The sequence below is a fragment of the Chiloscyllium plagiosum genome, chromosome 26, assembly GCF_004010195.1.
Source record: "Chiloscyllium plagiosum isolate BGI_BamShark_2017 chromosome 26, ASM401019v2, whole genome shotgun sequence".
Classification (NCBI taxonomy): domain Eukaryota; kingdom Metazoa; phylum Chordata; class Chondrichthyes; order Orectolobiformes; family Hemiscylliidae; genus Chiloscyllium; species Chiloscyllium plagiosum.
Window position 1 is genome coordinate 37,971,510 of NC_057735.1, and position 15,039 is coordinate 37,986,548.

General features: G+C 41.1%; 1 protein-coding gene across 1 annotated transcript in view; it reads right to left on the minus strand.

Annotated features, from left to right (window-relative positions):
- The window catches only part of scube3 (signal peptide, CUB domain, EGF-like 3), a 360,795-nt gene that overhangs the window by 128,100 nt on the left and 217,656 nt on the right, over positions 1–15,039 (minus strand). The window contains exon 5 of the mRNA XM_043716904.1: positions 64–189. Within this exon, the coding sequence (XP_043572839.1) occupies positions 64–189 (126 nt within the window). The remainder of the gene's footprint in view (positions 1–63; positions 190–15,039) is intronic.

The window sequence follows — 15,039 nt, forward strand, 5'->3', positions numbered from 1 at the left end:
TCTTCAATAACGCACCAGCTTTAATACTGGCGAGATAAGACACAGATATACATTTAGACTTACACTTGCAGTCCCGTTGGTTCTTTGTGAGTTCAAATCCGGGTCTGCACTCACAGGCTATTCCACCCTTCGGAGTTTCTCGGCAGATGTGAGCACATCCATGGTTTTTATTCATACAGTTCATTCCTTCTGCAAAGAAGATCATGAAGAGAAAGAGTCGATTAAATAACAGTCTCATTATAGTACAGTTTAAATGGCATTGCATCAAGGAATCAAAATTGAGCACAGCAAAGAGGAACACTACAGACCAATACCAATCAATGTACAAATTCCCTTGGTTCTTTTCTTGACATTTCTTTTATCTTTTTCTCACAAGTGTTTCTCCACCAATTATCACCTTTCTGAGACCAGGTTCCACAAAATGTTCAATAGTCCACAATGTCTCATCCAAATGTTCTGGACGTACATGGAATAGTGTAGGTTAGATGGGCTTCAGATTGGTATGACTGGTCGGTGCAACAACGAGGGCCGAAAGGCCTGTACTGAGCTGTAATGTTCTATGTTCTATGTAAATGCGCATTCTTCATTGGGCTGAATTTGCAGTGGTGTCAAATGTGCAATGTGACATTGTCAAACATTACTGGACGTAGAAATCAGAGCCTTTCTGCTATTTTGAAAGAACTAGTTAACAAGTTAGTGAGCTGGGTGACGATTCCATTGACTAAGCATTGGATGGGAAAAGTTTTGGGAGTGTTTTATACCAGATATGATGAGGTGGCACAATGACCGAAGGAAAGGCCTGGCACTGGAATCCATGACAGGCAGCACGGTGGCTCAATGGTAAGCACTGCTGCCTCGATTCCAGCCTCAGGCAACCGTCTGTGTGGAGTTTGCACATTCTTCCCGTGTCTGTGTGAGTCTCCTCTGGGTGCTCTGGTTGCTTTGTCTATGTGGGTTTCCTCCCACAGTCCAAAGATGTGCAGATTAGATTAGATTATTTTAGATTAGATTATTTACAGTGTGGAAACAGGCCCTTCGGCCCAACAAATCCACACCAACCCTCCGAAGAGCAACCCACCAATACCCATTCCCCTATCACTACCGGCAATTTAGCGTGGCCAATTCACATAACCTGCGGCAGTCCAAAGGTATGCAGGTCAGGTGGATTGGCCACACTAAATTGACCATAGTGTCCAGGGATGTGCAGGTTCTGTGGATTAGCCATGGGAAATGCAGAGTTAGAAGGTAGGGGGATGGGTCTGGATGGGATGCTCTTCGGAGGGTTGGTATGAACTCGATGGCTGAAGGCCTGCTTCTGCAATGTAGGGATTCTATGACTACAGAGCCCAATTTGTACAAGGTATGTGAAAAATAAAATTTATTGAGCCCTCATTCAGTGTGAAGCTGTGATATTCTTTCCAGGATTCCAAAATAAATTGAGCTCCCAGCTTTCACAAAGCAAAACCGTACCAACGCTGGACATATTCAGCAGGTCAGTCAAGATCACTTGAGAAAAAACAGAATTAATGCTTTTGGTCAATGACCTTTCAGCAGAACACAGAGGTAAAATTTAAGGCTGTTGACGCGAAACGTTCAGTTTGTTTCAGGGTGTTGCCTGAGCCATTGGGAACATTTTCAACTTTGTTCCCTCGGCTTCCATATTTCCAATGGCTTCTTGAGGTGAATCTATTATAGATCTCAATGTACCACATGCCTCCCAGAAACATGGGCAGGCCACAGAAGGGACACAAGGAGGTAACTGAAGTCCTATCACACAGAAATGATGGCTGCCATGGGAAGGTATAGCAAGGATCGAAATACCTTTGAGAAAAATCTACAAAGATAAATAATTGTATATTTTAGTAACTATTGGCTGCAGGTTTATACCATTACTTTGTTGGTTCTGCAATTTAATATGCAGAACTGCATTAAAGAAAAACTGAAGTAAATTTCGTTGCTTACATTAAACACCAATTTTATTCCATTATAATACAATCATCACTCAGGAAACAGACTATAAAATTTCAGGTTACCTTACTCTTCACTTTGTTATCCTGTGATTGGGCCAGACATTTTGAAGCTGGCTTGCAATGAGTGTTTAATATTATCCAGTTTTAGTTTTAATTGAGCTGTTAATATTGGTTCCTGATTAACAATAGCTACTGTGACACCAGTGTGTTGGTAAGATCACCAGAATTGAAAAGAGAAACTTTAAACAAGTCAGAAACCTGAAAATGTCAATTCCCAAGTTAAGTTTAAAATGACAACTTATTGGTGGAATGTTAAGTACTTTCTATAGGAACCATTTCCTGCTAAAATTTTACCCCTTGTGGGCCTCTGCAACCTTAATTAAGAGGCACAGTGCGATATAACTAAGTGGCCCCGACATGTATCCCAAAGATAGAGTATACGGAGATTCATATTAGAGTTGGAAAATTGAACGCTTCATATAGAGCGCTGAAATAAAATTATGACCAATATATAATTATTCTGTACAATCTTCTGTGAAAATACTTTCTCACAGTAAAAAAATTACTTCAAATTTGACTTTTTTTATTCATTGGATGTGAGTGTTGCCAGCTAGATCAGCATTTATTGTACAGAGAACAGTGAAAGGCCAACCACTGCTGTGGCTCTGTGGGTCAGACCAGGTAAGGATGGCAGATTTCCTTCCCTAAAGGACATTACTGTACCAGAAGGGCTTTTACAACATCCAGTGGTGATTATATGCTCACTACTGGGCCAACTCTTTTTTCCAGATTTTTACCAAATTAACATTTTTAAAATCCAAGTGGAAATTTTTCAGAATGATTGCTCTCCACACCATATGGGAAGAAAGTGAGGTCTGCAGATGCTGGAGATCAGAGCTGAAAATGTGTTGCTGGAAAAGCGCAGCAGGTCAGGCAGCTTCTTCAGGAAGGGCTTATGCCCGAAACGTCGATTCTCCTGTTCCCTGGATGCTGCCTGACCTGCTGCGCTTTTCCAGCAACACATTTTCAGCTCCACACCATATGGTCAGTTTAGGGGGTCACTGTCTCTAAACAGTGTACAGAGGTGAATGTTCATGTGAATCATTACTTACCATGCAGACATGGGAAGGTGGGCAAGAGGAGTCGTGGGGGTTGTTTATGTCATACCCCTGCATGGGTGCGCAAGAAGAACCTTTTGAAGTTACATTTCACTTCTGATATGCTATAAGCCACAACCCTTCAACAAGTTGGTCTGACTCCATGACACTTGTGGAGGACTAGGCAATGCCTAATCTGCAATGCAGGTTGGGAATGCTGAATACAGGTTCATGACCTGAACCAGCCTGCATCCTTAAAGGATACTCCTGAAAATCAAAAAGACTGGGATTTGGATTGAGAACCCTGGAATTGGGTTTTTTTTGAAAAGGGCTCCTTAGTCATCCCACTTTGGCCAAAATCCAGACCGATGGGAGGAGGAGGAGGAAGAGATAATGTCATTACAAGAGGAAAATAGAGGGGATAAAGTGATATTTACTGCTCCCCTTAAAAGAAGGACAAAGTTAAAATCCTCCACAGGTTGTCACCACCTAACACAGGAATATTGTTCAGTTTGTTTCAGTTAATCTAGGTTACATTGATGTTATACACAGGATAACTCAATGTCTCCGAAGCATTTAAAAGGCATTATACATCGGCAGGGAACTGCAGGATATAAATATTGTCCAATGGGTGATGGCACAGCCAGGGAAATATCTGTAAGAACATTGAAGTGATAGGACAGGGTGGGTTAGTGGCTGCGCCAGTGATACACTTGCCTATGACTCAATAACTGTTTGTACGCAGTATTGGCAACATGCAGGTGTAGGTGTCCTGATGGGGTTGGAAGCACAACCAGCACAACATTTACCAATTCCAATAATGTGTCATCCCTACACACCTTGCCATATTCAGATATATTTACTCAAATGGGGAGGTGGTGACAAATTTATAAGGTCACTAGAGTCATAACACAGAGGCGAAAAGTATGGTGCTGGAAAAGCACAGCAGGTCAGGCAGCATCCGAGGAGCAGGTGAGTCGACGTTTTGGGCATAAGCCCTTCACTAGGCACAGGTTAAGCCATTGGGACACAGATATGGTACCCCAATGGTAGCAGGTGGAAGTTAAATTCAACTAATTTAAATGTTTGAAACTGTAAGACCAGTCCTTAGTGATGATCATGAAAACTGTGGTAAAATCCCATCTGCTTCACAAATGTCCTTTGCAGAAGGAAATCTGCCATCCTTAGCTCATCTATCCTACATGTGACTCCAGACCCACAGAAATGTGGTTAACTCTTAACTGCCCTCCAAAATGAGCCAGCCTGCTCAAGGCCAATTAAACATGGGCAATAAATTCTGGCCTTGACAGCGACATGCCTTGAAAGAATAAAGAAAAAAAAAGCTCTCCCTTGTTAGGCTCTTAGGCTTGAAACAGTATATAATTCCAATCATCAAAAACTTCTCTTTCCAAGACTCTGCAATGTTCTGCCTCTACCCTTCACTGGATTTCAGTCTGCTTTCAGTTCAAATTTCTCACTTGTAGATGCATCAACGTTACGGCCCTCCCTGTTGCAGATACTTCACTTAAGCCTCCATTCTTTAGCTGTTTAGCTTATGTTTCTGTTTTACATGTCACCTTCAACTGGTTCCATTTTTAGTTGCAGAACTGTCAGCAATTGTCTCTGAATTCTCATTCTATTTACGCTCTTTTTGCCTTTGTATCTCTTTTTCTCTGCTCGCTTCTTCCAAAAGCCTATAAATCTGGCTTTCAGTCACCTTCCTTAATCCTTTTTCCTCCATTCTCAATGTTCTGTTGTATTTCACACATCCTTTGGGATGTTATGTTACATTAAATGCAATATAAATGTAAGCCTTTGTTGTTGAATTCTATGGAAGGTTATCAGTTAGGATCCCGACAGCATTGTCTTGTCCTTTTATCTGTTTTTTAGGACCCGATAAATTCTCAGTCTTAAAGAATTCTCAAATAAACTTCAGCTCAGTGTACGAGCAGCTGGTACAGATCTGCATCTACAGAGCTCTGAGAGCTGCAGTCATAAACAATCAAGTCTCCATGTCATTCTCAACCTCAACGCATTTCTCTGGGTGACTGCCGCTAACTTCTGCTCTCCAGTTATCTAAACGTATAGACTTCAAAGATTATTCGATTAAAGACATTATATGTCTGTTTCAAAACTCATTCAATTTTTTTATTTCCTAAACCTAAATTGAACAGTTTGTTTTGAAAAGCAATCAGGATTGCATTAGATGTTGCAGAATTAATAAAGTCTGGAAGTCAAAGAATCTTAGAGCACAGAAACAGGCCATTCCTTGCTTTGAAGAGCTATCTCATCTCCTTAATAGACTTGCTCCCTTGGTCGATCCCAGAGAAGACAGAAAATGCTGGGAATACATAGCAATTTAATCAGCATTTAAAATGGAGGAAGGTAGACTGGCACTGCTGTGAGCAAACAATGGGTTAAGACCGCCCATAAATGGTCACAGCCAAATATTCATCCTTTTTTTTGCTGATACTGATCACCTTACTAATTATGAGCTGGGATCTGCAGCACCCCACATCTGAGTAGACATAAATACCGCGCAGAATTCGACAAACACCAACAATGCTGCAAACACACAACAAGTCTGTCAGCAGCTGCAGAGCAAAAAACACAGGTTAATTTACTCAAATGCTTATTCAGAACTGAGCCCAAAAGATGAGTAAGTGTTTTAATTCAATCTGTAAAGGCCTCGGAAAGTGGGGAAATAAAGCCTGGAAATGTCCTACTGCTAATTGATCAAATATTTTTAAGGGTGCAATAAACTAGAGCAAGCTCCTCGATCGAAAGAGATAATTGACTGCCAATGGCTACTGTTCATGGAGAAGACCCTGTTACACTTTCGAAGGTATTATCCTGCACTGAACATGAACACCTCCTAAATAGTCTATTCTCTGGGGATTCTCTGTTCTAAAGAATCTGCAGTTCATGTAAGGACAGAGGCTTCTCCTTCTCCCCTCTCTCTTCTCCAAGAAAAATAAATCCTGCTACACGCCCTCATGCCTTCCTTGAAATAATTCCTTAAGAAGTTTTCTTAAAAAATCACAAATTATAGAATAAAATTAGCCATGCATCTCCACTTAAACATACTCCTTTTGTAATCTTTAACATCATACATTTAATGATTGTTACATTAAGAGTGGGCTTATGTAAAGAGAATCAAGCAGAACTCCAGAATATTAATCCATTGTCATGTCTCCAGTTTTGGTGCCGGTTCATTAACCTCCAGACAAACATTCCAGAGGCACAGGAATCCTATCTGCATTTCATCAGCTTGGTCTATACCTATCCCGATAGCCATTAATCCCATGCCTCCAGAACATACTCAAGCCACCAGCATTCACAGAGGCCATTTCACATGCTTCATTTTTATTTTATTCTAATTTCTAGTGACCACTATCAAAGTGATGGATGATGACGTGGGGAGACTGAAGTTCGTCATACTCTAAAACACCCTCTAACCTGTCCAACAACATGCCTCAGTCCAACCTCAAAGTGCAAGTAACAATTTTCCTATTGCCCACATCAGTTACCCTGCAGCTTCTTTGATTGGGGAGAAATTCAGTGCATCAGTTTTAGACTGGATGTGAACTCAGGTCTCAGAAGTGGAAGACTACTGGTTAATCCAGTTCACCCAGGAGAAAGTGAGGACTGCAGATGCTGGAGATCAGAGCTGAAAAATGTGTTGCTGGAAAAGCGCAGCAGGTCAGGCAGCATCCGAGGAGCAGGAGAATCGACGTTTCGGGCATGAGCCCTTCTTGAGGAATGAGGAGGGTGTGCCAAGCAGGCTAAGATAAAAGGTAGGGAGGAGGGACTTGGGGGAGGGGCGTTGGGAATGCGATAGGTGGAAGGAGGTTAAGGTGAGGGTGATAGGCCGGAGAGAGGGTGGGAGCGGAGAGGTCGGGGAGAAGATTACAGGTCAAGAAGGAGGTGCTGAGTCTGAGGGTTGGTACTGAGAAAAGGTGGGGGAAGGGGAAATGAGGAAGCTGGAGAAATCTGCATTCATCCCTTGTAGATTTCCCCTCCCCCCACCTTTTCTCAGTCCCAACCTTCGGACTCAGCACCACCTTTTTGACCTGCAATCTTCTTCCCGTGCTGCGCTTTTCCAGCAACACATTTTTCAGCTCTAATCCAGTTCACTGCCCAGTTATCTGTAAAGCTCAGTTTCCAAAGTGTTCTAACTATTTATTGGATCTTTGGGCATTTATCACAGCATAACACATTATGTGATAGGAAAGACTCCTCCCAAGTATGAAACACTTGGTGGCCAAAGGAGGTGACATGATTCAACATCTCTCACACCTGAAGAAGCAACCAATGGGGGGAATAAAAAAAAGCCAAGGTTTGGAGTCTGTGTTATTAACAGGATGGAACGTGTCAATCCTATAATATAATAACCCCAGTAAATCTATTTAATTTGTAGCCTACATTCAACTTCATTTCATCTCTGTTATAGAGTCATACAGCACGGAAACAGACCCTTCAGTCCAATCAGTCTGTGCCAAACATAATCCCTAACTAAACTGGTTCCACCTATCTGCTCCTGGCCCATATCCCTTCAAACATTTCTAATTCATGTTCATATCTAAGTGTCTTTTAAATGTTCTAATTGTGCCCACATCTGCCACTTTCCCAGGAAGTTCATTGCTCATGTGAACCACTGTCTATGTAAAATAATTGCCACCCATGACTTTCTAAAGTCCCTATGGTCTTATAGTCCTGTCCTATGAGCAAGATTAAGTTATTAGAAATAGGAGAACAGTAGAAGTGGTGAATGATTGACCCTGGGAGTACTCAACATTGATACCTGACTCCTCTCTCGACCTCCTCCAAGGTCATGGAAACTTGCTGCTGCATCCCACTTACTGCCTCTTCTCAACAAGTGAATTATGTTGAGCACCATTTGGAGGAAATACCATGGGATATAAAGGATCTGAATCTACCCAGTGTGGGAGCTTTCAATAAGATGTGGCTCGAATGTACTTCTGCTGCCCAAGTTTGGTCAGTCTTTTAATGAAGAGTTGTGAGATGGGACTGATTCATGCGGGAATCCTCTCACACATTCATCACCGTCACTCATTCACAAGACCAAACGTGGTTAAAGAAAGAATGTCAGAGAAGCATTAAAATGATATCCCAGTGAAGTTACAATATCGTTCTAACCACATCTTCATTAACAACACAGCAGGATAAAGGTATACAGTTAAATGGTCCCAAAACTGACAGATTCACACAAGGTTCTGTGGACTGTCAGTATCCAATCAAGAATGGCGGTGGACAATGGGGCAACTAACAGAGGAGCCCCAGCAGCCATGCATTGGACAAGGCTAAAGTGTTTGCAAGTTCCTTTGGCACTGTCAGACGATATTTAAAATTGTCTAAGCATGGTGTAATTGCCTCTCCAAAAATCTAACTGTCAATTAGTGTCATATGGTACCAATTTCCTTCCATTCATCAGTAAGTGATATAAAAAAATCATTAATAGTTCCATCAAGTAACACCATAACTATCACTGCTCAATTTGGATTTCAATGGAACTTCTTGGCTCCAGACTCCTCACAGACTTGATTTTTTTTCACATTCTGCATCTTTCCTATATTATAACAATAACTACACATCACTAAAGCAATGAGACATGCAGCTTCACATAATCTGTTTTTTATTTGGCAGTCTTCCTTTCATTGTTTTTGATCTGCCTGTGTGTCACCAAGGCACTTTTGTAAAAGTGGGAGTGAAGTGGAAAAACTTCCAGTGGCTGCAATAATATCTACCAGCAAGGATGATGTTCAATACCATTATTTCAGGCCATCAGGAGAAATGTCCTTGGTCCAAGCATCTTTATGTGGTCCGTTCATGACCTTTTTTTTGTATAGTCTATTTATGACCTTCTCTTCATTGTAAGGTCAGAAGTGGTTCTAATGACTTGATAGGGTTCAGCTCCATCCACAATTCCTCAGATAATAGAACAATCCATACAACCTACAACAGGACCTGCACAACATCTAGGCTTGAGCTGACAAGTGACAAATACCAGTTAGCCCACAAGTAACCATCTCAAATAAGGGAAATTCCCAAGTGCTTACCCCTACCATTCAACAGTGCCAATATCACTGAAACACCTACCCATGATGCCTAGTGACACCCTACTAATTAGAAGCTGAATTGGACTCGTCAGGTCATTATCTTGGTTACAAGAACAGGGCTAAGTGATGACTAGATTAGATTCCCTACAGTATGGAAATAGGCCCTTTAGTCCAACAAATCCACACTGACCTCCGAAGAGTAATCCACCTAGACCCATTCCCCTATATTTACCCCTGATTAATGCACCTAACACTATGGGCAATTTAGCATGGTCAATTCACCTGACCTGCACACCTTTGGATTGTTGGAGGAAATCCATGCAGACACGGGGAGAATGTGCAAACTCCATACAGACAGTCAACCCAGGCAGGAATCAAACCCGGGTACCTGGCACTGAGGCAGCAGTGCTAACCACTGAACCACCGTGCTAGTGGTTCACCTCTTGAATTCTCAGAATCTTCCTACTATCCGCGAGGCTAAAGTCAGGAATAAGATAAACTACTTGCCCATTGCTTGAATGGGTACGGCTGCATACGCAATGTGATTCAGGACAGATGCTTCTATCACCAGGCTGACTATCCAGTCCTCCATTCAAGTGTCACATTGTAGTCATATACATATGGGATGGGAGACAGAAACTTGGCAAGCGTACTTGCCAGCATCTCCTTTCACTGGTACTTCAATCACCAAGGAGAAGAGCAGTAAGACCAGGGGAATAGCTTTCTCTTCAAAGTCCCTCCAGCACTGTTTCTAGGTTAGTGTCAGCAAACCCTGCAACAGGCAGTTGGCACAGATGTGAACTTGTCAGACTTCACACTGCAAGCACCACTGTCAGGCACTAAATGTCAGGTCAGCGCACTGACACACTGAGAAACAACTGTTTCACTGCTCAGCACAAAGCACCTTTTCACATCCTTTTCTAAATATTAATATAACAATGTTTTTCTAGACCTTATTTACATCACCTCAGTATTTAACAAAATAGAGTAGCTTCACAAGACGTCAAAAAATTGTTTCCAACCAAGAGGAAAGAGCACTGGCGATATTTTTATAATGTATTTTATATGCAATGCACCACTGGACTGGTTTCAGGTGGAACTTTCACTCCCTGACGCAAAGAGAGGGAGATCCAAGTGCTTGTATTTTAACCAAAGTCATTTGTCTCTAAAAGTGAAGGCCAGATGTGATAACATTGTACTTTCTAAATGCTGATTTTCTGTCCATCACAGCTACATGTTGTACTGAATATGTGACCAGGAAAGAAACAGTCACTTTTTTTCCAAAAGGGAGAGTTCATTTTAAACATTTATCAATGTCATTTTCAGCCTTGAAGGCTAATTTATTACAGCATTTCAAACTCAATGCTTCACAAGGTCACATTACATAATACACAGATGAAAACTATTTACACAGGTTGACAGACAAAAGTTCAAATGTGAAATTTGGCATTATATCATTCCTCTATATTTTTTCTTGTACAAACATTAACAATAGCCATGCAGGATTTCAGGAGAAGAAAATGAAGGAATCCAGCCATTGCTCTAATTTAAGTAAAACATAATAAATACAAATATGCAAAATCTGAAAGGGAAACCGAAAACGCTGAAAATATAGTGGTTCAGTCAGCGTTTGAGAGAGACAAGTCAGGCTAGGATGGCAAAGCAGCTTTTCAGTGGTTCGTACTGCTGCCTCACAGTGGCAGGATTCAACTTCACCCTTGGAGTTTTCACATTTTCCATGTGTGTAGGTGTGTGTGTGGGTTTCTGCTGCGTATTCTGGTTTCCAATGACAGTCCAAAGATATATACGTTAGGTGCACTGGCCATGCTAAATTGTCTGTAATGTGCAGGTTAGATGGATTAGCCATTGGGTTATAGGGTAGGTGGGCTGAGTGGAATGCTGTATGGAGCGTTGGTGTACTCAATGGGCTGAATGGCCTGTTCCCACACTGTAGAGATTCTATGTGTAATCCTTTCCCAAAACCATCTCTGGTGTAATCTTCAAGTATTGGTTCTGATTTAACTCTGAGTACTTGGGGCATAATTAATCTTGCTAATTTACTGAACTGAATTAACCCTTATAGTATTGCACATTGATGCAACCCTGCAAATATTACGCATGCTGCTTAACCCTGCAAATGCTGGTCTGAACTAACTGCAGAGCACTGCAATTTCTGATAGAGCAGGGTTGCCCTGCACTCTGTGCCATGAAATGTTACTGGCTCAATGCCACTTCAATGCTCCATGATATCTGGAGCTTCTTACAAATATTTGCATAGACCTTCACAGCTGAGCATGCTCGCGGGGAGAAAAATGAAGAATATCTTGAAAGTTTACATTAAAATTCCTTGCATGTCCAGAAAATACAAAATGTTTACATCATATTCAGTATAGGGATGAAAGAAGACTCAAGGGAAAGATGTCAGAAAAATCTGCCAATGACGAGCAGGCAAATGTTGGTTTTTGACAGATTCACTGCACGATGGGAAGAGAAATAATGAACAGCAGGGATCATAAAAGGTCGAGAGGTGGCTGAAAGTGTTGTTCTGCAACCAGTTCATAGTCCCCTATTCTAGCATAAACCACATGGGAACTTTTTTTATAATCAATAAATGATAGCAGTCATTTTAAGAATGCAAGCTTTTATTGTGTGCAGAGAGCCACTGTCTCAGCAATTAGATTGTGCTTTCAATTCATCTTTATACGAATGGTCAGTCTTCGGTGCAAGGAATACAGTGTATATGGATACGGAATTGAAACTCTGGCTAAAATGCTTGAAACTGCCAGGCTGCCCTGTCCTTGAAGCAGAAAACAGGATTCCAAGTCCACACAGGCAATGGGATTTGTACCAACAATAACACACAGGAAGATCCCGCATTGTGATGTCAGATATGAACCTTGTTTGCACTGCCTTATCCCTGAAGTCTTTTTCCTGTGTGACAGAATAACGTTTCTCATGAAAAGTGTCAGCGTCTGGCTCCCTACCTGCCACTGGGATTGCAGTCTGCCCTGACATTTCTCTCCAAACGGAGAGCTGTGTTGGGCGGGAGTTCAGTGGATGGTAGGGAGCAGTATTATCAAGGAAACCCAGACATCCAGCACTGGATGCTGTGGGAGATTGGGACAAGGGAGGGTAGGTCTGTTGTTGTTCTTATTCCTGTTTCTCCTTGAGCACTGCTGTGAAAGTACCTACCATTTCCACAAAGCAGCCCTCAGCTCATTTTGATTGTAAAGCTTTCCAAGACATGGGAATCTCAGCCCGTCAGAATTTAACCAGAAAAACAGGTTAAATTGGAGACACCCAACCTCACAGCAATAGTCAAACGGCCAGGTCACCTTCTGTAAGTGAGTTGGCTGCCATCTTTACCCATCATGCGGTCACTAAAACAGGAAGTGGTCAGGATTGATGCAGTGCGGGGTTTAGCTTGATATTTTAAAACACTTAAAACACTTTCAACTAGGGTGCAGCTGATACAGGCCAAAGATAGGCAAGTGGGACTAGCTTAGTTTGGGAACATGGTCGGCATGGACTAGTTTGACTGAAGGGTCTGCTTCAATGCTGTATGACTAGATAATTTGTGCACACAAGCCAATCTTGGAGAAATGCTGTGGCTGGAGAGAAGGGCTCAACCATCTAGCTGCTGCAACATCATGCCCTTTCATCATAGACCATTCAGCTTCAAGTGAAGCCAACACCAATTCATCTCAATTAACACCAAAACAGCTTTCTATAACTTCATTTTAATATTGCTGTAACGCTGCACTGAGGTGCAGAAATTCTAATAGGTTTAGTAATGTAAAAGGTTTTCGGAATAGTGTTTGAAGCGTGTGTTTTTTTTTTAATAATGGTTAAAGAGTTGCTCTTGGCAGATTCCCACTTCCTATATATTTTATATTGCGGGGGGAGGGGTGTGTATGTATGTTTTCAACTTTGGAAGGAGTTCTGTGGTATTGGGTTAATGATTCATCTCACAAATTATTTCAGCTTGTTTTGGTTTAAATGTCTTTTTGGAAACAGATGGTGGAACAAAAATATCTGGTCTCTCAGTTATTACAGTAGAGAGCTCATTGATTCAAGATGGGGGTACTTAGGAGGGAAAAGAACCAGGCATTTTTTGTTCCCCTGCGACTGATTAAGTTCATTAACCTGCTATACCCTATGTTAGAGAGATACAGGAGATTAAATTTTACAACATAGTTCTGGAATGGAAAGGCTGATCCATTAAAAGAATCCTATATTTTTCAATGTCTCTTGAGTCTCACCCATTCCTCTCCACTCATACACCATTCTGATTTGGAAATATTTTTGTTTCTTCATGGTCGCTGTGTCAATACTTTGGGAATTGCCCACTCAATGTGGGAGATTGTGGGAGCACCATCATCATACAGAAGGCAGCAGCTCAAATAGCAGGTCCATGATCAACTTGATGTCGTAATTGGGAATAAATAATAAATGTGGCCTTTCCAATGTCACCCACATCCCAAAACATTTTGATTTAAAGAATGAGTGTTGAGCACGTTTCTTCTATGTTTTTTTGTGAGAATTAATGTTCTTCTCATCATCACATTTTCTGTTTTTGTTCAGAAATAAGTGTTCAATCTGTCTATAATAGAGTATAATCTGGATTACCTTCACTGTTTGCCTGATACAAAGAGAGAACTGGTTGCAGTGCTGAAACTAGGAAGTGAGTCAAATGCGAGTCTCAGCTCTTGTCCAATGTTCATAACAGGGCACTGCAGTTCGAGTAACACCGCTGTCTCTTCGAACTGACCTGCCTGAATTTAGGTGGATTATTATTTGTCATTTCCACATTTCCACACACTCATGTCAGAAATAATTGTTGGGAATTCTGAAGTCCATAGCTGTGGAGTTGTCTTTAGACAATATGTATCCATCAAATGGAAAACTGCTGGCAGGGAGTCAGGAAAGACATAATGTGCCCCTTGAGGGCAATAAAAAGATTCATAATAAAATGGGTGTTTTGTTTGGATCATTTCTTTTTGAAACTCTTTGCCACTGACCTGTTAAAAATGTATTTATCAGGCCAAATCAAAAGGCAAAAATCACCAACATTACATGCAATCTTAAACAATGAAATGCAATTATTTATAATTTTAAAATTCTTTAAATGGTTCAATATAGACCATTATGCTCATAGTAAATCACATTAAATAGGAAAATCTTATTCTTCAATAGAATCAATTGAAACACTTCATTGTTTGTAAGACTGAAGTACTTCAATGGAAGTTTTATACATTAGAATCATATAAATTACTATAATTTCCATCAATAACGTGTCTTCCCACTCCCATGTCATTACCTTTGCAATCTCCTAAGGAATTAACCTTCTCCTTTCTGTATATACATTGAAGTGCTGCCCCTCTGTAATGTCATATAAAGATGTCAGATAGGATTCCATTTGCATCCTGCTAACAGATTGCCCTACCTTTCCTCTAACTCTTTTGATATCTCACTGTTCCTGTGTTCTCAGGCTGCTGACATCCAAAATGCGATGAGTGCAAGTTTTTTTGGTGAAATTGTGGGAAATCTGAAGCCATTGTTTTCAACTCCACCATGCATACCCGCACCACCAATTCAATCCCTATTTCTGACCAATGCCACTGGTAGTATTAGACCTTAGAATCCTATCAATCCTGTCTCACCAAATAATCTTCTGCAAAATGGTCTCTCTCTTCTCTGTTTCAGTAACCTCCCCTAGCTTCCTCACATCTAAAATTAAGAATTCTTCTAAAACACAATTCCCAACCTTATCCCTATCATTTATAATAGTTCTTCTAACCATCTCGGTGCAAAGTTGTGCAAATTTCCTCACTGCTCTGCAACATTCTCGTCAAAACGTACCTACCTGAGCAAGTTTTGTAGTCATGCCTT